Source organism: Phyllostomus discolor, chromosome 14 (assembly GCF_004126475.2).
Source record: "Phyllostomus discolor isolate MPI-MPIP mPhyDis1 chromosome 14, mPhyDis1.pri.v3, whole genome shotgun sequence".
NCBI classification, from domain to species: Eukaryota; Metazoa; Chordata; class Mammalia; order Chiroptera; family Phyllostomidae; genus Phyllostomus; species Phyllostomus discolor.
Window position 1 is genome coordinate 2,199,158 of NC_040916.2, and position 27,130 is coordinate 2,226,287.

The 27,130-nt window shown below is 38.8% G+C and overlaps 1 protein-coding gene and 1 long non-coding RNA gene across 2 annotated transcripts in view; one reads left to right on the top strand and one right to left on the bottom strand.

The window, feature by feature from the left end:
- Window positions 1–24,704, bottom strand: part of DCAF8 (DDB1 and CUL4 associated factor 8) — a 40,782-nt gene extending 16,078 nt beyond the window's left edge. The window contains 6 exon segments of the mRNA XM_036015049.1: window positions 4,716–4,810; window positions 5,986–6,126; window positions 7,090–7,760; window positions 10,606–10,680; window positions 23,548–23,612; window positions 24,454–24,704. Coding sequence (XP_035870942.1) covers window positions 4,716–4,810; window positions 5,986–6,126; window positions 7,090–7,760; window positions 10,606–10,654 — 956 coding nt within the window. The 5' untranslated portion in view covers window positions 10,655–10,680; window positions 23,548–23,612; window positions 24,454–24,704.
- LOC118498081 lies at window positions 1,297–13,970 on the top strand. Its single transcript, XR_004900611.1, has 3 exons — window positions 1,297–1,382; window positions 8,042–8,046; window positions 13,960–13,970. It is a non-coding gene; the product is annotated as an uncharacterized LOC118498081 (long non-coding RNA).
- Window positions 24,705–27,130: the final 2,426 nt, after the last annotated feature.

Genomic DNA, 27,130 nt, shown 5'->3' on the forward strand with positions numbered 1-27,130 from the left:
ATCTCCTAGATTCCAAAGAAGTGCCACTTAAAATCCAGTGTTAAAAATGCACACAGAAGGCCCTGGCTGTGTAACTAAGTTGGCTGGAGCGACATCCTGATATGCCAAGGTTTCAGGTTCAATCTATAGTCAGGGCATATATAAGAAACAACCAATGAATGCACAAATAGGTAGAACAAAGTGATGTTTCTCTCTCTACTATCAACAAAAAAAAATTCTCTTTAATACACACAGCAGGATGACAAGTCACAGTTTCTAGCACAGGGGCAATCCAAAAGGAAACAGCATTCTCCTTCCCTTATCTGAAGCAAATTAGGAGAGGAGGTTCTTATGTAGATGTTTATTTTTTAATGTATTTTTACCTTTAAATTAGAGTTAACATACAGTATTACACTGGTTTCAGGTGTACAACCCTGTGATTAGATATTTATATAACTTATGAAGTGATCACCCTGAAGATAGCTGTTTCTAAGGCTGAAAAATAATTTCTAAATTATTCTTCTGGTTATATCACCAAAAAATGGGACTCCTTAGGAGGGCATGGGACCCTGAAGAAATGCTACGAAAGTTCAGAGTTTCAGCCAGAAAATTCTGATTTTAGCCATAATTTTCCTAGCTTAAAGGTAGTCCTAGGAATATGAATACTCTTCCCAGATCTAGGTGTCCAACCAGTCAAATGTATCACATATGATGACAAATATGGCACATCATAAATATCAGTAACTACAAAAAAAGAAAAGACATTAAAGGAAAGAACTGCACTTTACTTTTCATTTTTAATCTAAACTTTTGCTCATTTCTGTTGCTATGAAAACTGAAAGAAATACAATCATGACAAGTTTCTTGTAAAAAACAAAAATGATTTTAGCATCTCTTCTACACATGGCCAGTAACTCTAGCCTAGAACTGCTCTAGGCAAAGGGGGAAGATTTTATTTGATTTACAAATCTCTGCAGTTTTATTAGCCCTGGCCAGGTAGTTCAGTTGGTTAGAGCATTGCCCTAATACACCTAGGTTGTGGGTTCAATCCCCAGTTAGGGCACATACAAGAGTCAACTAATGAAGGCACAAACAAATCACTGTCTCTCACTCTCTAAAATCAATTAAAAAAAATAAAACTGCAGCCTTCCACTAAAAGAATAGTGTAAAGAGATCATAAAAAAGGAATGTCATTAGGGAAAACTCATACCCTCAAAAACAGTAGGCAAAAAAACACATCAAAAGAGTTTTAGGAATACACCAGTAATGGAGATGAGACCGTTTTAACTGGACTTCTGACAGGGAAAAGTAGTAGGAGCAGAAGCTGCTCCTTTTCATAGGACTATTTGGGAATTTGGATTTTCAGGAGAGGGTCAGACAAATATAAAAGTTACCATATGTAAGTTTCTTCATATGAAGAAACTTTGGGGATTGATTATGAAGTACTGGCTCCACTGTCATGGAATTCTGACAAAGAGCTCAATCTTTTGATGCTGCAGTTTATTTAGCTAAAACAAACAATACTCTCTCCTAATGGATAAATGCACAAGTACCTTAAGCTCTCTGACAAACATGCATTCAGTAGTGCTATAAAAATAATTAATCGTGGCAGAAAGAGGCAGCATACAAAACCACATGAAACAGATCCACCAAATTTTGTCTCAGTATTTGCAGGTTTTTTTTTTAAAATCCTCACATGAGAATATGTTTTGTTTTGTTTTGAATTGATTGGAGGGAGGTATCAATGTGAGAGAGAGTAACTTCAATCAGTTGTCTCCGGTATGCACCCTGACTGAGGAATCGAACCCACCACCTTTTGACATGTGGGACAATGCTCTAACCAAGCCACCCAGCCAAGGTAAAATTTGCAGTTTTTGTAATGATCAGGTATGTTCCAGCAAAAATGGAAAAATAATTCCAGATCAGACCAAAAAATTCCTTTGAAGAATACCTCAAACTGGCTTCTACTGGCTTAAGGAATACCGATCCACAAGCTCCAAATCAAACTCTTTTCCTAAGATTTTAGCTAATTTCACCAGCTTCCAAAGACTATCATATACTAATAAGAGAAAAATTCCCCGATGCCAACTTCACATAACAATGCCTGGCCATGACCTTCACATTCAGCCCTGCACTTCATTCCAGACTTCTACTTCTTCAACCCCTAACACAAAATCTTTTTGAAGGCTCACTCTCTCTTATTCCCTAAATCCAGATTTTGGGCCTTCTCCTGGGTTATTCCTTTTAGTTTCTATCCCATCTATCACCTAGAGCCATTGGTCATCTCTCAGACAGATTTTCAGCTATCGTTTCATTACAGATTTAATAATCTACCAAAGTTATGTACTCTGCTCATTACTAGAACCAGATTCCCAATTCCTTTTAGCCTAACAGTAGTTTTCCTCTCACTCTGATCCACAGGACAGATCCCATTCTGCTTCACCATTCTCTACCAAAACAGACTGAACAAGCTCATCATTTTTGCATCCTTGCCCTTCCCTCTGCTCTTGAAAACTTGCTAATGTTCCACTATCATCATAGAACCACAGAACTTTAGAATTGAATACAACAAACATCATTCATTTCAAGAGATTAAATGATTTTCTCAAAGTTAAATAACTTCTGACTAGTACTAGAAGGCAGATCCCTTGTCGCCCAAGACCTGTTCCCTTCCCAGTATAAAGCCAGTATCTCCCTTATCCTCTTGAAGGTTAATAGAAGTAATTAGTATATCCTTTCTGCAAGTCCAAACCATTTCTATCACTTAAGCAGTTTTTAAAATTCTTCCACAATCTAGACGACTTTTTCTATATTTATGTCTAAAAATAATCAGTCTTGATACTATATTCCCTATACTATTTTACTTATATACCTTGTAAATCAGTGACATCCCTTACTCAATGTTGGCACTGACATGCAATATCTGTTATAATAATTTTTAAGACTAATAAGAAAATAATTAGATTATCCATCAACAGAATCACGGTTAAATAAACTGTGGTATGCCAATGTTGTAACGTATATGTCATGGTTAAAAATAAGGTAGGTCTTTGTGGTCTGATAGAGAAAGATCTCCAAAATACACTATAACATGAAAAAAGCAAATGTGGAAATAGATATGTCTCTGTCTACATGTATGTTTATATACACATATAAGTAATCCCATTAATGGAAAAGTGTATATGTATATATTAAGATACATAAAGGTGTACAAAAAGGATTGGAAAGATATTCAGAATTTTTGACAATGATTACCAATAGCCAGAAAAGTGGGGGCAGGGGAGGTGTACATAAGAGAGCATTTATATTTTATCCATACCCTTTATTGTATGAGTATCCTCTGTGTGCACATGTCTGTGTATGAGAGACAGAGGAAGACACACACACACCCCTCTCTGTTGGGAACCGCCTGCCTGGTATCAGAAGCTGTAACCCCCGCCAAAGCTAAGGCTGAGGGAATGGCCTTGGACCATAAGACACCAAGGAGACAAAAGCTTATCTCCCTGGCAGAAGCACTACTTCTGCTCCTTTTACTTCACCCTGCCTGGCCCCCAATGCTTGGTCGGTTAGCCAATGATGGATAAGATTCCCCAAGGGGGGAATGACCTAAGACAGGCACGACCATGTGGGAGGCCCCCAAGGAAGGACTTTGGGGGCTACAGCAAAAGGGGGTGATGGACCCTTGCCCCTCAGCTTTGACAAAGCCTGAGTCCTCATTGTCTGCAAGAAAATCTCCTAATCTCTTGGCTGCCTTACTTCCCTTGCTCCACCTAAACCTGAAACAATGACAGAGGGTGGTGCAGCCCTGTGCTAGAAAGGGCGGGTTCCCCAGATGATCAGGCCTAAGAAAGAATATGTAAAATCCTGTGAAACCTGCTTTGTTTAGAATGCTCTCAATTAACTGATAAGGGTCCAAGCAAGAAGTAAGTTTGTTCCTCCAAGTTTTACAGCTCTTAAGCTATTTAACACTGACTCAAAATAAGCCCTCAGACTTCTATGCTGTCTATTGTTTTATCCTTACTTCTTGGCAATGAGTAATGAGCTTTACCTGAATTCCTGTGTAAACAACCCAATAAAAGCCATTGAGGAAAAGGCTCTTGGTCCTTCTCCTGTGAGAGATCAGTCACCTTTCCTCTCCAAGAAGATCATGTCTTGGTAGACTTATTCTCGTATGTGGCGGACAGGAGGCTCGGCAGACAAAGCTCCCCCGCACCCCTCCCCCAGAATGCCTAGATCCAAACAAGATGCTATGATATCACACAGCTGAAAAAGGATATAGTTTATCCTTGAGTCTCAAACTGATATAAAAATGAGGTATGACATCAGAATTCTATAGCTACCAATATTTTTGTTCAAAAATCATCATTTAATTGTTTATATGTTTTGATATGTAACTGAACTGAAAACTACTTAGGAACATACCTCTAAGCTGCTTTGTAGAGTAATATGTTTCTTGTGGTTGAGTGGCACTCAAGTAAATGGAAGAGTTATTAAAGCCCACATATAATAAGATAACTGAACCTTGCTTTAGAAATAAAGCTAGGCTGAAAGGTACTTCACTGCTGACAAACGAGTAACAACAAACAAGTAAGAAATTCCCCTAAACCCTAACCTGCTTCTCACAGGCACAAGGGGATCATTCTGATGGATCAAAGACTTGAGCATTACCTAGGCCACACGGAATATTTTCCAGGCCAAGAGATTCAGTTCTGTAAAAGTACTATTGCTATACTTACGAAGCTGGACGGTCCTGTCTGAGGTCAATGGTGAAGACAACTGCATCTTCACCTGCAGATAGAAATGTACAGGGGGAGTCTGGTTCCAGGGCCAACTGGAGGAGAAAAAGGGGACAGGATGAGATTTCTAAAGATTAGAATTAAAGTTTATCTAGTTCATTCCTTTATGTTTAGAAATGGCTACATTTAAAATACCTTGGTAGGAGAAATGTCTACCTTTTATTGTAAAATTCTAGGGAAGGAGATAATTTAGTAAGCCCAACCTCTCTTGTTCTGTGCAAATTACTTACAGCTAGTTTACTCTACACAAGTATAAAGGACAGATGATTTGCTATTTCAACTAAGTTCCCAAGGGATTTAACAGTGATACCAAAGGAAAACATCAGTCATTAGGGCTCATTATCAAGAAAATCAATCCTACACCCTCAGGTGGGGAGAGAAATGGTGCCCAATGTTCATTTCCCTACATCTTAGTTCTTAAAATTAGTTATCTAGTGGGTTGGAAGTACACTTAAGATTCAAAGAAATAAATAATTTTCACACTGCCCAAGCCATTTAGAAATGGATACCCGGGTCCACCTACATATTTGTTTATGCTTTTAATGAGAGGACCATCTTCCTTCCATGGCATGGAAAGACATGGTACATACTCTAAGACTAGGCAGCTTCTCACTGGCTGCCACTATGACTATTTGGCTTATATTCCCCAGTCTAATACGAGGAGCTAACAACTAGTACCTTAGAACTGTTAATAAGATGTTCTAAAGATGATCAGAGTAAAGTTTAAAGGTCTGGAAGGCACAGGAGACCTCAAGAATCTCTAAATTAACTCTGGTTCATCTTAGGAATTAAGTATAATCAACTAAATAAATACTGCATGTGCAAGATCTACAGATCTCTCAAATACCTGCCTTCCGAGAAGTTTAGGATGGTGGCTGCTCTTTCCTCTTATGTACAAATCTTATGACTAAAAAAAAGGGAGGCAGGTGACTACAATAAACAGAGATATGCCTTGGCTGGATAATTTGGTTGATTACAGCATTGTTTGGATATATCAAGGTTGTAGGTTTGATCCCCAGTCAGGGCACATACAAGAAGCAACCAATGAATGCATAATTTTAAGTGAACAACAAACTGAAGTTTTTTCTCTCTCACTCTAAAATCAACAGGTTAAAAAACTTAGAAAAAAATATAAACAGACACAAGAGGGCTTTTGTGAGATCCACAGAAGAGCCAGATTGCATATTCTTTGGGGCAAAGACTCACTTACTTTATGGGATGCTCCCTTATGCTGGGCCACACGCTTTGTATTCTTGCAGCACTGTGTGGCAGACAACTCTGCTACTCGCACCTGCCCATCACGGGCACACATGGCCAGGGTCGAATCACCACTGTTAGGAAGGAACTTTGCCTGGGGTGTTAACAACAAAGAAAGGGACACACAAGAGAAATTGAGGAGGTGAATTTGAGAGCAAAAAATATGACGACAACCTCAACTCACCCTTTTGTTTCACAACAGCTGAAAACTTAGCTCACTGACTCCAACTGGTTAAAGTCTAATTTCTTCCAAGAGTTAAAGGAGAGGGAGAGAAAAAACTTCTCTGGTATAAGAGAGCATTTCATTTGATTCTGGAAGGCTGAACTAATACAGGGTAAGCACTCAGGTGAACTAGGACTCTGACCTACCAAGGGACAAAAGTAAGAGAAAAAAGGAGAAAACTATCTTGATTCATTAAGTAAATATTAATTTGCTATTGTACAAAGAAAAAGGAAACTAGAGGGGATGTTGGGGAAAGAGGGAACATGCTTAGGAATAAACAGCCAGTACCAATATGATATATTGCACTGATGAGTAAAATCCCCAGAATAACAACAGTACTAACTTTTATCAAATGTTTAATGTTCACTAAGTACCAGGTATGATTCTAACTGCTCAGCTCCTATTGTTATTTAATCCTCATACCCTTTTATGTTAATATTCCCATATTATAGATAAATAAACTGAACAAAGAGGTTAAATAACTTGCCCTCTATCACAGCTAATAAAGGGCTAGGATTTGAACCCAGTCTGGCCTAATGGACTCTGCTCTTACACTGTATGCCTCCTATCAGGGCACATATAGTGCTTTCCTGATTATTTCTAAGCATGCACTTGTAATGAGACTTTCAACAGTGTTTATGCTCAAGGAAAGAAAAGCTTGCCATACATCTTGCAGTGTATATAACTTCTTCAAGGCATTATGAGAGCCAACACAGGACTGACTTTGATATCTAATTCCTGCAACTCACTACCAGCTCCCACCACAGGCAACAGCTCAGATTTGTCTAACTCATGTCTGATTTTCTCAATTGCTATTTTGCTTCCTTGCCTCACCTGGAAGACATTGCTTTTGTGGCCACTCTCAAAGTCCAGTACCGGCTGCCGCCGCACCCAGTCCCAAACCACCACTTTTAGGTCATCACTGCCACTGGCCAGCCAAGTTCCACGCTGATTAAAGTGCAGAGTATTGACACAACCAGTATGGCCCTCAAGCCCATGCTGCAGGCGGAAACGCTGCACAAAGACTCTTGCCCCACAAGCTTCATATACAAAACGGGAACTTGAACCCAGTTCCCGCTCCCGAAGGGCAGGAAGAGCTTGCCATCGAGGTCGGGGAAGGGCTGATGTTTCCGAGGACACCCAGTCCTCCAGGGCCTGCTCATCATCTGATGAGTCCTGGTCACGATTGGCCCGCTTGCGCTGTACACGACGCCGAGGATGTTCTTCTTCCTCTTCTTCTTCCTCCTCCTCTTCCTCTGAGCGATCGTGGACTTGGTTTTCGTCATTGATAGAGTAATGGCCCGTGTCTTCCATGCTGTCAGAGTCCTTGTCTTCACCTGAGCTCTCTGTATCTGTGCCTCGACTTTCTGTGCTGGTGCGATTGGGGCCACCATCATCCCCTGTCAAACTCAAGCTCAGGTCTGAGGCCTCTACTTCAATGCCTGAGGATGTCTCCCTCCCCTCTTCAGCTCCAGACATCTCCTCTGGACTGCTAGACATACTTCCTGCATGTAAGTGAGAAATGGGTAGGTGAGGGGGGAAAAAGAAGGACAGGTTAGTGATCAGAAACATTTCCCCATTTTAGTCTAAGAAATCATCACATAGAAAGTCCCAGAAACTAACTTTGGTCAAAGTGTTTTCGTTACAAATGCTTATAAAAAGTAACTTCTGAAGGGGAATCTTGGAGAAGAAACTGAAAAGATTAAGATCAAAGCCACTCACAAATAAAGGTACTTCAACAGAATGGAAGAAATGTAGAAACTAAGAGTATAAAAATTCTCAAGAGGCAAAGTACTGACAGACTTTTTGATACAACTACCTTAGGCTCTGTTCTGCTGGATGGGCATCCATTAGTTACAGTAAATAATTAAACTAAATATAAGAAAAAGAATAGCCATCCCTACAAGAATTGGCACAGCCATCTTCTTAGAAAAGGAGAGGAAAATAACCGATTAAAATCACTCTGACAGTACAGATGAGAGTTGGACTTTTTTCCCCACTTCAAGAAAGCACTGTTACCTCCTGACTCCTAAATTTTAAAGTTTCTTTCCCCAACACCTTAAAAGTCTGCTAAGAATCCAGAAGTAAGTAAAAGAGACAAATGGAAATTATAGTCATTTGAGTAAGTTCTGGTTCACTTTTTGCTAATTTATGTATTCTGACTTATTCCCATTAAGTTAGTAATTTTAATACTATTTTTAGTTATACAAACTGAGACAAAGTTCCATCAGGAAGTATATGTAAAAATGATAAAAAGGGGTATTACAGTGGTACCTGAGAAGAAAGTTCACCATCTTCTAAGCTCACCATGTTGGTAGTTATAAAATAACCAGGACTATTGCATATAATTCAATCTAATTAGATCATATTGAATAATCTAATCACCTACAATTAAAATACTGCATTCTCCTATCAAAAAACAGCCAAATCAAACTCCAATAAGCACTTGGCAATGTTCTAAGAGCCACAACTTCCAACCTAAGGTCAAGGATGTGAAGGAAGAGGAATGGCGTTCTTTTCTTAGATGACCACAAATTTTATCTTGCCAGAAGTAAATGCTGTTAGGAAAGGTAGACCAGCTATGGTTGATTCTGGTATGAGTTATTCAATTCCAGTACTACATTAATGTTTAAAAATCCAAAGGATTGGAGTACCTTACTGCTTATTCATCTAGATTAAAACAGTAATTTCTGAAAATCTTCCCAGCAATGAAAGCCTTTTTCCAATGAACTCTTAGACAAAATCCAATACATAAAACAGATAATATAATTGTTTTGATTCAAGTAGTGACAGAAGGTTGGGGGACATATAAGCAGCTCTTTTCAAAAAAGCACCTCTAAGAGCACAGTGTGAAAACAACTAGGCTAGAAACTGGAAGACAAAGGGGAATAGTACAGCAATTTGATCCTACAAATTACAATTGATGGTACTGCTGTATAGCTAAGGAAGATTAATAGTATGGTTTTTGAAATGCAACTGGGTTTAAGATTTGGAATGGTGAGGAGAGATAAAATATTACACCTATTACTTCTGTAAAGAAGGAAAAATAAAAGGCCAGAACTTCTAGCATTCATTGTTAAAATCGTGATGAAAAATTACAACTTGAGGGCCCTATCACATTAACATAAAGGCCAGAGCATACCACAAGCTCAGTAGAGAATCCTTATAGTCAATGACCAAGATGTAGCTCAGGGGCTGGCAAATTTTTCTTCTGCCAAGGGCCAGAAAGCAGAAATTTGAGGCCTCACAGGCCATATGGATCTCTGTTGCAACTACTCCACTCCACTGCTATAGCACAAAAGCAAGGATAAATACTATGTAAATGAACAGGGCATGACTGTATTCCAATAAACTTTACAAAAGCAGGCAGCCTGGACTTGACCTGCAGGCCATAGTTTGTCAATACCTGATGTAGCTAATGGCCAAACTCCAAATCAAATGTGTACCTCAAATCCCTCTAGAATACTGTGTCTTACAACTAAGCCCAGTGAAAAACTGGAACCACTTTCCTTTACAGAAGATAAATGGCAGTGGTACAAAAAGAATAAAGGGGCAATAAAACAGCATGTTGAAAAATCTCACTTTCCCTCCTCAATTTTATCATTTTGCCAATCACATCAACTAGAATTTAGCTTATAATCCTGACCTGCAAGGTGCTGAGGAATGTTGCTGCCCAACTATATCCATTTGCAGGATGTTTCTCTAGTTTAGAAGTTGGCTCAGAGCTGAAACACTGGTTGAATAAACCAGGTAGTAGCTAAAGCTGCCACAGTCTTGAAATCCTGCCTTCAAATCTGCACTAGGCACAGTGACTTAACACCTGGCAGCACTGGCAAAAGAAAAGTGGGACAGGAAGGGAGAAAACATCTAATTCCAGCTGGATTAGGTTATAACTTCATCTCTTACCTAATATCCCCATCAAACTATGTTCTACCATGGAAAGAGACTTCTCATTATTACCAGGGAACCTCACTTTCCCAACAACTCTTTTGTTCCCACCACCAACTGTATCTTCTTTTTCTCCTTTATTAACAGCATCTCCTAGGTTTTATCTACCAGTAAAACCTTTCAGAATCCCAAACCACCTGACCTCTTAGAGGTGAAAGAAGTGCTCTTAGAAGCATAACTCTTATTACTGATGTTCTGAAAACAATCAGACAAAAGTTGAAGAGGCAAAAGTACCACACAGTCTGAGGTGTTTCCTGTGTAGTTTCCTGTACTCAAAACAACTTAAGGGTTCACTCTTAGAAAAGATTTCCTTCCCTCCACTAAAATCCATGTTTCCACTCTCTTTGGGGGAAAAGAACAGTTGATAGCAAAAATAGCTTTACTTTCATTTTGGCTGCTTACCATTAGCTAAGTCTGTTTTGCCATCTGTGCTACTCCCTTTGCTGGACATCTTGACTGATGTTTATTGTAGCCAGCCTGGATTTGGAAGGGGAAGAAAATAACAATTTAGAAAACAACCTGGGAAAGATGACAAAAGGGACAAGGAGATTTAACAATGTACAGCCTTTGTCATTTTTATAAAAATAATTTTTGTGTGTGGGCTCAAGAGTTTCTCAGCTGCTGAAAATCACACTAGATTTATCCCCCATGTCAAAATTTCTAAAAAACATACATTTGGGAAGTCAACTGTAATCTCTTTACTCACTGAGCAACTGGCAGTGCTTTTTCAAATGAGAAAGAAGAAACTGAAATAAACCTGAAACAGCAGGCATATATTAAATGTATACTATAAACAGAGAGCCTTAACTCAATACAAAGAGCAAGCTTCAGCATTGCCCTCACGGCAAAAATCTGTTGTAAATATTAGTTTTAAGTATCCATAAACTCTATATCATACTGTCTTCACAACATGAAGAGGTGGGTCAGACTGTATCATTTTACACACAGACCAAAAAAGATGAAAGGAATCAAACTCTCAGGGTAAGAGCTTGGGCTTTTATATTCACTCAGATGCCCAGCTTTACACTTACAGGTGCAGATATTAACTACTTTATGAAGCAAAGATGTATTAGAACTTGGGAGCCCAGTACCTCTAAGAAAGAATGTAACAGGGCTTTTTCCCCTCTTACAACTAATACTAGTCAGTCGCCAAATGCAAAGCTGTGTAAGAAAAGGGCAACACTTCTATTAAACCATCTCAGTTCATTTCATTAAATTACAAACATTATTTCACAATTCCTCCCACTTTTGCCAGATTTCTTTTTGGAAAAGCTATAATTAAGAATCAGGATATCTAGCTTTTTCCTCGTATACCACTGTAACACAGTCATTATTTTTTCAGGGCCCTCACTCCCAACTTGAGCAAATTCCAAAGAGCAAAGAAAAACATTATTCAGACCAGAATTCTGTTAAGCCCTTTCAGTGCCTTGGACAAAAGGCACTGGTAAAAGACAGAGTATGATTATGACTCCAGTCCTTGTACAGAGGCACACTGGCCTCTAATCTTTCAACAGCCCTTTCACTGTCCTAACAATGATCCCAGAAGCAGCCGCATCCTAACCTTACCCCCTATACTCTCCTCTACAGAAATTCAAGTTGCTACAACGCGTGTTCTCTACTAATAGACAGCTGCTCAAGCTGCTCATAGTAGGCCAGAGTGGAGGAGTGAAAATAATGCAAGAGCAGGACTGAGGCTGAATCTGAAGGAAGGAGAAAGGCCAATGAAAAACAGATTTGTGAAGCCACATAAAGAAAAACAGTAAAGAGCTGTTTGCAAAGCAGGCTGTTTTCCTCTTCCTATATACTTCAATGATAAATTTTTGTACAGCATTCCTCATGCGGCACTTTCTTTCCTTCAAAGCAGTCCCTGTTTATATTCTTTAGTGTCTCAGCAGTACCTTCTTCCCCACCTAAGGTTTATATTAATTACATTAATTGTAAAAGTCCTATGGAGTGAGGGAAATAATTGCACTACTTTTTTAAGATTAAAAAACCAAGGTCATAAGTATACTTTATGGTCAATTAAGAACAGATTTGATATTTTCTCATCTCCAAAATCAAACTGTCAACCATACCATACTTCCCACCCCACTATTATCCACTCCCAGAGAAGAATAAAGTAGCTCCAGAGAACCTTTCTCAAAACTGAATCTCATCAACTTCTACAGAAGATGAGACTGCCTGAACTTTAGACTAATAACAGCTGTAGACAATACATTTGCTTTCCCAACCCATAGGACCAGAAGGAGCTAAGCCTAGTGCCCACCTAGCTGAGAAGTGGGCAAAGGAGAGTCATGAGGTTCAAACCATACCAAGAGACTACAGACCTCATCTTTTGGGGAAATTAGTTTAAGGTTCTTGCAAGAAGGAATCTTCTCTCTCTTTAAGGAAATAAACAGACAGAATTTACTGCTAAATTCAGACACAGAGAAAACCCTGTGAATGTTGCTGTCAACTCTAATCGCTAAGTTGATTCAGGTAGATAGGTCACATTTTAGGGGACACAGAGTTTATCAAAATTAGTTCTAGACTGAAAATTCAATTCCAAGATTCTAGTATCAGCTAAGCCATTAGCATATTTTGTGAACTTGGGTGAGCTGCTTAATTTTTTCTGGCTTCATTTTCTTTCTTTGTAAAATAACATTAGTAACCCAGAGTTGTTACCTTTAACAGGTAAGTACATTACATGTTAAAATTTCTGCAGAAGGATGCTCTAGAGCAGTGGTCTCAAAACTGATAATAAACTGTATCAGTGAAAACTTTGAGCATGAACCTTTGATATGAGTGTATGTACACACACATTTCATCAATTCACAATAAATGTCAAACATTAAGCTTTTCTCAGAAAAAGTAGAAATTTCAACATTCTTTTCCTGTACACCACTAAATCATTTCCCATATCCCTTGGGGTACATGCATTCCACTTTGGGGGGCCACTTCTCTAGAAAGCCAAGAAGTTATGATAATAATAAAATACAATTATTTTGGGTATGAGCTGTTACTCTTACCACATAAACCTCAGTCAAGATGAAAAATTTAAAACAATCCCTACTCTAGTGCGGGAATTAGGAGTAAGTGCCCAAATTAAAGCAGGTTATGATATTATTTATGACTGTGCCCTAGGTCTCAAGTATGGGAGGGAGCCACTCTGGAATCTCTTTCATCACCAAGAAATACAATCTTATTTCATAATCTGAGGTTAGGGACCATACCTGACCCAAACTTAAACTACCTTCTTCATTCTTGAATGCACTACACCTTGCCAACAAATCCAGTTTTACCTTGAACAATTTCCATGTAAAATCTAGTCCAGAACAAACCATATGAGCTTTGAAGAGCTGATGAGCTCACTGCCCCAGGTATATCGGAAAGTTTAATTAGATTAGCTCTACTGCCTGTACTCTAAAAATAACCATAATCCCTGCCAAACTGAAGGTTCAGGAATAAACTATTGAGGGATGGACAAAAAAAGACTTAGATGTCATTTTAATTTCTACATAAGAAATTCCAGTGACCTAGATTTTTCTTTATAAGAAACAGGTCTTAAATTTTAACCAAATATATGGCAAAATATTAAGTAAAAACCAAGCAGAGGGAAAGTTAATACATTATGTAAGAGTACTTGTGGAAGAGGTATCAAGTGTCTCCTGTTTAAAACTACTGAGGCTGCTTCCTTTTCCTAATGTTAATGAAAGATTTGTACAAGAGACCATGTATACTAGGACAATAACATATCCAAATGCAAACTACATATAGATGAAGAAACTTGACTCCTACATTTGTACAATACACAAAAACTAACTGAAAATGGATCACACACCAAAATAATACAACTTCCAGAATAAAACAATGGAGATAATCTTTGTGACAATGGATTAGGCAAGTATTTCTTAGGGTAGGACTCAAAGAGCACAAACCATAAAAGAAAAAATTAACTGGACATACCAAAATTAAAAAACTACTCTTCAAGAGACACTGTTAAGATGAAAAGACAAGGTACATATTAAAAGAAAATATCGAGCCCTGGCTGGCGTAGCTCAGTGGATTGAGCATGGGCTGGGAACCAAAGTGTCTCAGGTTCGATTCCCAGCCAGGGTACATTCCTGGGTTGTAGGCCAGAACCGCCAGCAACCGCACATTGATGTTTCTCTCTCTCTCTCTCCCTCCCTCCCTTCCCTCTCTAAAAATAAATAAATAAAATCTTTAAAAAAAAAGTGGCTAATGTAAATGAGAAATACATTAAAAAAAAAAAGAAAATATCTGCAAAAAACATATTTAATTAAGGACAGAAACCAGAATATATTTAAAACCTCTCACAACTAAGTAAGAATCACTTGAAAAGATCCTTAGTATTATTAGAGAAATACAAATTAAAACCACAATGAGAATCCTCTATATACATATTAGAATGTTTAAAATTTTAGAAATAATAACAAAAGTTTTCTTTATCAGGTACTAAAAAGGTATAGAGCAACCAGAACTCATATACTGATGGTAGATACTCAAAATGGTAATCACTTTAGAAAAACAGTTTAGCAGTTTCTTATAAAGTTAAACACACTTACCTCACAAGCCAAGAATCCCATTCAGGTATCTACTCAAAAGAAATGAAAATATATGTCCAACCCCAAAACCTATAGGTAAATGTTTCAGTGGCTTTATTTAGAGTCATCAAACACTGGAACCAATCAAATGTTCTTCAGCTAGGTCATGGTTAAACAAACTGTGGCCCTGGCTGGTGTGGCTCAGTGGACTGAGTGCCGACCTGCGAACCAAAGGGTTGCTGGTTCAATTCCCACTTAGGGTACATGCTTGGGCTATGGGCCAGGTTCCCAGTGGGGAGCATGGGAGAGGCACCCACACATTGATGTTTCTCTCCCTCCCTTCCCCTTCTCTAAAAATATATGAATAAAATCTTAAAAAAAAAAAAATAGAACAAGCTGTGATCCATCCACACAATGGAGTACCACACTAAATAATAAAAGAAATGAACTACTGATACACAGAGCAACACGGATAGACTTCAAATATGTTATGCTAAGTGAAAAAAGCAAGATTCAAATAGCTACATAATATGACTCCATTTACAGGATAATCTGGAAAAGACTATAGGGACAGAAAGAAGATCAGTGGTTCTTAGGACTGGGAGGTAGAGAAGAGAACGACTGTAAACTGGCATGAGAAAACTCTTCGGAATGATGAATATGTTCTATGATTCTGTCACAGAAATGTTGACTAACTGCATTTGTCAGAATCCATAGAATGGGACAATAAAAAATGGGCAAATTTTACTCTATGTAAATCATACCTCAATAAATCTGGCCGAAAAAAAAAAAAAAAAAGAGAGAATGAGAAAGGTGGAGGAGGGGTGAGAAATTATGCAAAGTGTTAAACAACAGATAAAACCCAACAATTAAAAATACTAATTTTCAAGGCTGTGATTATTTAATAGAAATTAGCTAAAGTAGTGAATATGGTACAGTAAAAGAGCAAAATGTCAGATCAGATCATGTGGCTCAAAATGAAAGTGCAGAGGAATTTTTGCCGCAATCACATTTGAGGTAAGGTGAATCCTAAAGTCTCCAGTCCTATTTATTACCTTTTAACAACTAAGAATATTGGGAGAGCCCTGGCTAGTGTAGCTCAGTGGACTGAACATAGGCCTGTGAACCAAATGGTTGCTGGTTCAATTCCCAGTTAGGGCACAAGCCTGGGTTGCAGGCCAGGTCCCCAATAGGAGACACATGAGAGGCAACCACACATTGATGTTCCTCTCCCTCTCTTTTTCCCTCCCTTTACTTCTTTCTAAAAATAAATAAAATCTTAAAAAAAAAAAGAGTATCAGGAGCTTAAAGTACTTCAAAGTAATTCTAGTGGGTTGGACTATTAATCTGTATACTTATGCTTTTCATTTTCATTTTTTAAATTTTTCTCAAGTTCACCTTAACTGCTTTGGAGTCTAGAAGCTATAAAAACTGATAACTCTACCTTGCCTCATACCAATGGAAATTTCATGTAAATATTAGTTCTTGATCCCTTCACTAAGATCTGAACTCACAGTAAGTTCCTATGAGTTACATAATCCCAGCACTCTCGCAGGCTAGTCTGGCAGTCTTGTGCATGCCTTCGTTTTGCTATTCAAGTGCCCAACTCCCCTATATAGACACCCATTATTTACATGACACAAAGTTTTAGAATTTCCTCTGAAACTAAAAGGTAATGTTAGAAAATGCTTCAATTATTAGTGAGACACATCTGAGAGCCACACAATCCTTGATTCTTCTTGAGAAGACAGATGTCCCATACCACTCATAACTGAACAGCGGTCAGGGCTGATCTCCATCCAAAGTACAAAGTTGCTTTTCAGTCTTAAGTCCCACAATCCATATGGAATCAACCAGTCCTACCTTCCCATCCCAAATTTTTGTTTTCAAGCTGAAATGGCTCATTTTAAATTCATTCTCCTAACCTTCCTATTTTTTTACTTCATGATAAACACTTCTCCAAGCCAACTTTCCTGACTTCTGCCACCAGCAACTCACCAGCTTCTCATTTATGGCACTTGATTTCCTCTGGGCACCCAGCCACCCTAATAATATGGTGTTTATTAACTGGACAGAGACCCTTAGTCACTGAAATTCAAAGGGATGGCTCCCAAGAAGCTGAAACTCATACTACATAAAACATGTTTATAGGGAGGCAGAACTTTAGTTCTGAGCCACTTTCTATTAAGTCCTTGGAGGAGTTGAATGTACTATATTGTCTTTCTAGTAAACTGGAAGTAAAAGCAGAAAGAGACTATGAATGTTTCTGGATCAGGAAAATTAATCTCTATTCCTATTGTGCAGAAGATCTGACAACACAGGCAACCCAATTATACATCCAGCCTCCCTTGTTTATCCAAACTATAGGCATCTGGCACCACCCAGTGGCCCATCTATATACAGATATGCTAGTAATGCAAGAATGTACAAGGCAAACACAGGAGTTATAAATATGAACAAGGCAATCACCATCCCTTTTGTGGTCAATAGCCAATTAGGAAAAATGAGCATAAAACTATGATACAAGAGATACAAGTGCCAGTATCATTAAATGAATGAATGAATGAATGAATGTGTGTGTATACATATGTATACACATACACATATACTTATTGTAGGCAGTTGTAGTTGATCAGAGGAAAGAATTATATTTTATCTCAGGAAAGAAGAAAAAGCTTCCATGGAGAAATTAGCATTTAAGTTGGGCTTTCAAGGAAGGATGGGATTTTAATGGATAGAGATGAGAGGACATTCCACCATTCCACCAGGATCAGAATGAGAAAAGACGTGGAAAGTGGTGGGGGGGGTATGTTTAAGAAAATAGATGGATAGTCTAGTTGGTTAGATGGTAGAGTATAGCTGATTAGTTAAGAAGTATAGAAGGGGTGTGTGTGTGTGTGTGTGTGTGTGTGTGTTGGCACCAGGAAGATTATTTTGTCAAGGACCGTAAGATGGACTGAAATGGTCAGAAGGCAGGAGATGGTTGCCAAGGTAAGAAGCTATGAGAACCTGCCTTATAGGTTAATAACAGAGGAAATTAAAAGATCAATGTAAAAAACACTGGAGAGGTAGAATAGTATTTGACTTAATAGCTGTCATGAAGCTCAAAAAATCAGTAAGACAAATCTGAGTCTGGGTGGCTAGAAGAAATTAATTGCCATAAATGAGAAGATGGATGTGGGAGAACAGGTGAATTTTATTTTAATTGTGTTTTAAAAGCTAAGCTGACATGTTAGACGTACAGGGGCAAACAATATAGGTTTGAAACTTGAGAAATAATTTAGGTCTGGAGATATAAACTTGGAAATTACTTGTATAGTAAAATTTCAAAATCAAATACCTTGTAAATTATCCCTCACTTAAAAAACAAAGTAAGTACCCAAGAAAAGTTCTGAGAGAAAGTCCAAAGATACAATCTTGGGGAAAACCTACCCCTAGGAAAAAGGAAGGAGAGGGAGACAGAGAAATGAGAGGGAGACAGAGAAATGCTCAAGGAAGTAGAAAGAATAATGAGAGTGTTAAATGCCTTGGAGGTCAAGAGATAAAGTTTCAAGAAGGTGGGACGGTCCATAGTTCAAATGCCACAGAGAAGTACAGACAGATGTATACTAATAAAAGGCTATAAGCGTCAGAACAATTTTTCTACAAAATTGCCTCACTGAGTGAGAATCCTGGTTTTCTCTCTATTTGAGAATCATAAAATAAAAGGATTCAACTATCCCTTCAGTTTAGTTAATTCCATTAAAATTATTTTCTTACAAAATTCACTAATCATATTTAAGACACACGTTTAAATAATTAAAAACGTTTTATTCATATTGTCCTTTGGACAGACTTTTTTATAGTTTATATACAGTGGTGGGCAAAATAGGTTAATAGTTGTATGGAAAATAATAAATAATTAATAAATCCTAACAAAAATAACTTTCACATACTCTCAACTGTAAACCTACTTTTGTTTACTGCTTTACTTTTATAAAAAAAATGCTGAATTCTACCTTTCAGCTCTTGCTTCATGACTGGCATTGAAGAGTCCAGTTTTTTAAAGACAGCATATAGTGTCAGTTAGACCTAGTTTTGAATTCTACCCACCTACTTCTGAGTTTGTTTCTTTTTTGTAAGATGGGATAATGCCACTACCCTGCAGGAAACTGGATTTTAAAGGATTAAAGACAATGTTTTGCAAAGAGGCTGTCTGTACTTGGTAGCATTTACAGTATCTTTCTAGCTTCTCCTCTCTAGTTCCAGACTGCATTTCCTAGAGAAGCGTGTGATTGTTTGCTATTCAGCAATGATCCTACAAACATATAAAACCTAGGACACACTTTCAAATCCATGATATCTGCTTACCTGCTCTCATGGGCTTTTTAAAGAATTCAGAGAGCTCTGTTAACATCTTTTGAGCACATACATGTTCTATGAACTACAATAAAGCAATATACCCAAGAACCCACAGTACAAGCCTCCTTCTCTTTAAGCTATTCTCCCTCCTGAAGGTTCAGAAGACAGCCAAGATAAGAACTTCAAAGCAACCACCACAGATGATGAGGAGGAAGATAAGGAAGTTCTGCATCAACTATCCTATGAACAAGGAAATTTGTTCCTCCTTCGGATGTCTTCTCTTCTTATTGGCAGTACCAAATGCCCCATGTTTAGTTTACTGGTTTTGGTTTCAATAACAGTATTTCAGTACATTAGGAATGTATTCTAACCTGTCAGTGCTGTCTCCACCTATAGAGCTAAAGAACTTTTTATAATAATGGTTAAGCCCACTATCTCAATTTAAATGATTCTAAGAAAATTCATTTCTAAGGAAATTCCATGTGTTTTCACTATAAACATGATTACATCAGAATCCAATCTCCATTATCAGCTTTGCCATTCACATTTCAATTTTTTTTTAAGTTGCTAGAAGAACACTAGAGACAAAAGGGTGATACTCTAAAGGTAGATTTACAATGAAACAAAGAAAAAGAGGCTAAAAATGTGAAAAAGTTCCTTCCTACCTGAACTCAGAGGGAAGAGTTAAGTAAGGTTAAACATACCTGAAATGTGGCACTGCTTAAAGTGCACTAGGGAACTATATCCTCTTGGCTACCACTACAGGTAAATCACAATAGCTTTCCAGATGGCTAAGAAAACCAAGGAAAAAATATAATGAAAATTATATATTAAAAAAAAGAAAAAGAAAAAGAAAAACCAAGAACAAAAAAATGACGTGAGGCAAACATGGATGATTCACATGAAAGCTGGGCAGCAAGACTCCCTTAAACAGTATCCTCACATAATAAGAACAAATACCTAGCTTCTCAGATATGATGATGACAATTTTTGCAATACACCCAATCCATTAGACAAAGCACATTTCATTAATCAGATACATCTGTCATATAATCATGTCCCATGCCCTACTCACAAACTGGGGACAGATTAAATTCATTCATGTCTAGCATACAATTTCTGGGGTTAAGGTAGTACTTGGTAAATTGGGCTTCTGGCCCAGAAACTATGGCCTATAGAGGTAGTGATAAAGACTGCTATAAAGAAGTCTTCTAGCTAATTAGTCTGAATAACTAATCAGTAAATAAGAACAGGCAATCTCTTTCCTGACCAATTTTAACAGCAATGAAAAATTTTTTTAATAATTTCTTTTACGTATTGATTTTAGAGAGAGGGAAAAAGAAAATCAGATTTGTCGGTCCCCTTATTTATGCATTCATCGGTTGCTTCTTGTATGTATCCTGACCGTAGATCAAACCCACAACCTTGGCATATCGGGACAATGCTCTAACCAACTGAGCTACTCAACCAGGATGCAATGAAGATCCTTGTGTATATTAGCAGAAATGAAAGACAAAGTTTTCAATAATCTATAATAATTGACATTTGATTCTGAAATTAAGATACAAGTCACTATCTGCATGCCTATCCCTGATTCAGTTCTTTCAGTTACCTGGGTTTCAAATGCGTAAGAGCAAATACAGATCATCTTGCCTCAGTGATAATCTGCTTAAGAAAAAAAATTCCCAGCCCTGGCTGGTGTGGCTCAGTGAATTGAGTGCTGGCCTGCAGACCAAAGAGTCACTGGTTCAATTCCCAGTCAGGGCTGGGCTTGCAGGCAGGTCCCCAGTAGGGGGCACGCAAGAGGCAACCACACACTGATGTTTCTCTCCCTCTCTTTCTCCCTCCCTTTCCCCTCTCTCTAAAAATAAAATCTTTTAAAAAGTTAAAAATAAAAATAAACAATCAAAAAACCCTCTGTATTCCTAACTCCCTAGCCCAAATTCACTTCAGAAAGGAATGAGATCTTTCATGGTCTAGTTCTTGGATAATCTATTGATGAAGATCACTGCAGAGCCCAATACTTGGAGAAAAAAAAGATGTATTCTTATACAGCAAAAAGGAAAAGGCGTAAGGAGTGTCTAGAGCAGAGGTGGTAAACAACACTGAAGCAGGGAAGTTAAGAATTACTGGCATACCTCTTTTCTGTGCTTCCCATTATGGCGCTTCACAGATGTCATGTTTTTTACAAATTGAAAGACCCTCCACCAGCAAAAAGATTACAACTTGCTTTATTGCTACACTGGCTTGTTGTGTAGTCTAGAACCCAACCAACATCTTGAGGTATGCCTACACAATATTTGTGTCACCTCTGATCAGGTATACCAATGGAGAGGACAAAGAGAAAGGAAGCAATGAACAAAGGAACTTACTGATGTTTAGTTTAAGAATGTATTTAGAGATATACAAGGGGGGACACAAAAAAACCCTGGAATTCATTTATAAAAATTATGTACTTATTCTGTATGTTCAAACTTCAGTAACCTTCAAAGTACTCTGCATTTGATGTAACACTTATCATGACATTTTTTCCACTACTCAAAAGTGTTTGAATGTGTTGATTTTGATGCCTTTTAGTGCTCCTGCTGTTTTTTGTTTTACTTGTTCCACATTGGCAAAATGCTTCCCTTTGAGGACTTTTTCTCATCCGGGAAACAAAAAACAAAACAAACAAAACAAAACAAAAAAAAATTGCTTGGGGCGAGATCAGGTGAATAGGAAAGGTGGAGCATGGGAGTCATGCCATTTTGGGTCTAAAACTGGACACTCAGCATGGTGTGGGGAGGTACACTTGCAAATCACCCATCATGAAATGGGCAAACGCAGTGAGTCTTCAAAAAACAATTCCCTAAAGTCAAATGCAGCCTTTTACAATGCCAGCTAGTACACAGATGTATACCAGTTCCCAGAACACTCACCTAGTGGGGGAAACCGGTACTACAAGGGGCCCTCCACAAGATAATTCTAGTTTTTTTGGGTCCCCATGGTACATACAACTGTATCCGATATTCCTCTATCCCTACAATGCAAACATCTAAGTTGACCGATTAAAAATGAACTGAAAAGATAACCAGGAAAACATGTTCAAAGCAAAAATGCAAAGAGATATAAACTAATATATAACTTATTCTAACCCATATTAATGATGTGTAAAGAAAACTGAAAAAGGCCCTGGCTGGTGTGGCTCAGTGGACTGAGCGCCAGCCTGCAAACCAAAGGCTCACTGGTTCTATTCCCAGTCAGGGCACATGCCTGGGTTGCAGGCCAGGTGCCCTGTTGGGGGACCATGAGAAGTATCCACACATTGATGTTTCTCTCCCTTTCTTTCTCCCTTCCCCATTGTCAAAAAGAAAATTAACATAAAATCTTTAAAAAAATAGAAAATAGAAAAAAATTTTGTGTCTGTCATGTGCTAACCATAATTTTTAGAGCTTTATAATAGGTTCCCTCATACAATACTAACAATGACCCTAGGACATAAATTGTATTCATCCCACTTTTAGAGATGTATAAATGAAAAGAGAAGTTTAAATAACTTGTCCAAGGTCTAAATCTTAGTACATTATTTAAACCCATGTCTGTCCAGCTCTAAAGACTGTACTTTTCCCTTTGTATCTTACTGATACACATATGTACCACCAATAATAATCTTATTTCAGTTCACAATGAGTAGTTTCTAATTATAACTCTGTGTGAAATAAAGCTCATCAGTGTTATACTCAACCTCTTTTATTACAAATCATAAATATATTAAGAATCAGCCAGGTCTCCTTCCCAGAGACACTGAGCTTCTCTGACTCATCCCATAAACCCCAACTACAGCACTATCCTCTGCTACCAGAAACCCAAGAGCCTGACAAAAAATTACAAGTATGATCTGACTCCCTCTTCTGCACTGGCCCATGCTGCTGGCTGCACAAGACTGATTCCTCTACTGACCAAAAATTCTTCGGGACAGCTATAAAAAACAAACAAGAAAACAGCCACTATTTTGTTAACCCAAAATTTACCACTTATGTCCTGAAAACTTGCAATTGAGGTGGATTGAACTCAGATGCTGACTAAAGGCAGCATCACTCATCACTTCCCAGATTTTAGTGATAAGAGACTAAATGGTCTCTGAATACCAAGAAATGACAACTCAAACTAATTCCCAGTTAACAAAGTAAGAAACATGATCCACACAAAGGCAAAACCACAATGCAAATGAAGAAGAAAAATTCACTTTGAGGTTTAACTGGAGTTTTGAAGACACACAGCAATAGTTTATGACAGAAACTCAAGATGCTCACAGATCATAAAACTCATAAAAGTAATTTAATCAGAGCTAGAACAGTCAAAAAATACCCCAGCTCTTTGGGATAGGTAGGAATTTTATGGCTTTAGGGGTCAGCACTTGACCTTCAGGGCAGGGTCAGTCTTGGACTCAGGAATTTAAATACTCTCAATTTCTACTCACCTTTCCTCCTTTATCACTGAAGTAGGGCCAGGCTGAGCTCCTGAGAAAATAGGCCTGTAGATTCACTGAAGGATTGAGAAAAATTAAAAGTTTAAATGGCAAAGGTGTTTCTTCTACTGAACATAATAAAATATTTATAAATACACATGAATATTTTTAGACCTCCTCAGAACTATTCAAAACCAGAAAAATTTATCTAATCTGACCACTCAGTAAATAGCCTACAAGCACAATTACAAAAGTAAAAAGAACCAAGCAAGTATTCTCCCAGCTCCATTAACGTAAAACTTAAAAGGAAAACCTGAATCCTTTCAACCCTAACCCATAACCAAACCTCTCAACAAGAAGCCACAGTACGGGATTGGGATGGGGGTTGTGGGGTGGATCCTGGAGAGAAGTGATAGCGCTAGTGTCGGTTTGTTTACAGACTCCAGCAACAATTGTGAGTCAGAAATTCAAGCCACCAGATCCTTTCCAACCAACACGAACCAAAGAGGACCGTTCTACGGTGTCCTGGAAGATCTGGGGGGTAAGGGGAGGTAAACTAAGAGAATTACATTATAGACCAGCCGGCAACAACTGACTCTGGGGTTCTTGGACCTTGGCCTTCCGTACAAGGTGCTGGACCTGAGAACTGGAGCCGCATACCCCAATCTAAGGGGGGCGGGGGGCTGCACACAAATGGGTCGTCACCCAACGAGGCAAGACGTCCCAGTGGGTTGTGTGTCAGGCTCTTCGGGGCAATTCCTGGGCTGAGCAGAGGGACGGGCAGCAGTCCTTCCGGTAAAGACTTGGGTTAAGGGGAAGGAGAAGACCTGAGACATGAGCTTGAAAACAAGTCAAACCTATCATGAAGGTAAACGGGACAGGGGAGCGCGGCAGGCCAAGCCGTAAGGAGACACGGACCGGGTAGGTCAAAGGGGGGGGGGTGTCCGGCTGGGACAGTTACAAGCACGGGAGCCGGTGAGGCTCAGCAGCCCGCTTCCTGTCTGGGGTCATCCTTCTGCTAGCAGTTGCTCCAGCTGTTCCAGGCCCAGCCATCCTGTCCACTGCCGCCACCAACGCCGCCGCCATCTTACACTGGTCAGCGGCTGCCACCGCCGCTGCCGTCTCCCCTCTCTAAGCTTGCGCCTGCGCTGCCACGCTTTCCGGCCTCTTTTGCGACGACGACGTGTTGTGAAGACAGAGGGAAGAGTGGTCGTGCGAGATCTCGGCTTCCAATCCTCCTTGAGGGATGCATAATGGGCGGGGCCTAAAGCCAACGGAAAACAGGGCGAGGGGCGCGTGCGCATTACCGAGGAGGCAAAGTTGTTTCTGTCGAGTTTCTTTGAAGGGCCTCGCTCATCTCTTGTGATATTCAAAACAAATGCGAGTTAGTGGCCTTCCTTAGTTATGGTGGAAGTAAAATTCGTTTCAAATAGATTGGCATCAACTTTCTGAGCGACCCCCATTACTGCCCTGTTTCTGACTACTGACAACAAGCAATTCTCACCCGATTTGTGAAAACCCTATTTCCTTTGAGGGCCATTTTCTGAAGTGGTTTCTGTGTCTTCGAGGCACACATCTTCCCGAGAGCCTCTATTTACTAATTTTTAGAGAAGGGATTCAGAGCCTTGATTTTCAGCTCAGCTATTGAAAAGTCTTTTTTCCTAAAGTGGAGTGGGATATTGAAGGTTGCCAAGAATGGACCCAATAATGTACACTCCGCTTCCTTCTGAGCCCTAAAGGAAGCCTGTAGAAGATCCTTGAAGAGGTTAACTGTCGGCTACCACGTTAATATTTTTGATCAGAAGCCCAAGGTGCAAGAATCTGACCTCGCCTTTTCTACCGCTACCCTCATATGATTTTTATATTAGACTGTTGCAATAGACACCTAGCGGGTTTGTCTACTTTCATTATTGTCTCAGTTAAACATAAGGCAGCTAGATTGCCCTTTTAAAGTGTAAGTCAGGTCACGTTATTGCCATGCTCAAAACTTCCGAAAGCTTCCCATGGCACACAATAAAAATAAAGATTTTCACAACAGCCTTCGATGCAGGCCCTACAAGATTTGATACCTGTTTCTCACACTGCCTAGCTCTGCTCTAGCCTTACCGGCTTTTCCTCCTCACTCCCACCAAAAGATGTTCCAGCCCCAGGGCTTTTGCACTTACTTTCTTTTCTTGGAATGTTCATTTAACAGCTCTTCTGATGTTAGAAATGCAAGTGATTTTGTTTTTTGTATCCAGTGACCATGCTAAACTTACTAATTCTAATAGTTCTGTAGATTCCTTTGGGTCTCTACATATACAATTACAGTATGATTAAGAACACTGGTTTCATTGTATTTATTTACGGTCCAAACCAGACTTCCCGCCCAGAACCCATTACCACCCCCATGCCCCACAATTACCACCCCCTTGGCAACCATCAGCTTGTTCTCTATGTCTATGGTCTGTTTCTGTTTTGGGTGGTTTATTCATTTCGTGTCCTTTTAGATTCCGCATACAATTGAAATCATATGGTAATTGTCTTTCTCTGACATTTCACTTAGCACAATACCCCCTAGGTCCATCCATGTTGTTGTAAATGGCAAAATTTCATTCTTTTTATTGCTGAGTAATATTGCATTGTGTATAACACATCTTTTTTTAGCTATTCATCTACCAATGGACAACCTAGGTTATCTCCATATTATAAACGGTTATGCAATGAACACAGGGGTGCATATATCTTTTCAAATTAGTTTGGTTTTTTTGGATAAATACCCAGAAGTGAAATTCTGGGTCATATGGAGTCTCTATTATTTTTTTAATCACATTTGGGTTTTTTAAAAGATTTTATTTATTTATTTTTAGAGAGGGAAGGGAGGGAGAAAGAGAGAGGGAAACATCGATGTGCGGTTGCTGGGGGCCGTGGCCTGCAACCCAGGCATGTGCCCTGACTGGGCATCGAACCTGCAATGCTTTGGTTCGCAGCCCGAGCTCAATCCACTGAGCTACGCCAGCCAGGGCTATTTTTAATTTTTTTAAGGGAATTTCCACACTGTTTTCCATAGATTGCACTCGTTTATAATCTCACAGCAGATCTTTATTAGATTTGAGCTCTCCATTTAATCAGACCTCTACTCAAATGATACTTCCTCAGAGGCAGCTCTTAGCAACCAGTAACTCAAGTAAAATGGTACCAGGTACTTTATACCATCACCCTCCTCACTCCTTTTACTCTGCATTGTTTTATTTCCCATAATATTTTTATCTGTAACATTTAGCCTATAATTATATACATTTTAACCTAAAATATTATTAGAATAAAACTGTGAGGGCAGGGTCTTTTTTTCATCTTTGTAACTCCAACAACTAGAAGACTGCCAGAGCACAGAGTAGCTATCGAATTCCCTACCATATTCATTAATTTATTCCGTCAACAACTGTTGAATTCCTACTACCTGTGAGGTCCTGTTCTAGATGCTGGAACTGCATCAGTGGGTAAAATAAACCAACATTCCTGCATTCATGGAACCTATTATTAATGCAGGGGAGGAGAGGAACACACATATAGTAGTAAGTTATGAAGAGTACTATAAAGAAAAAGAAAGGATGTG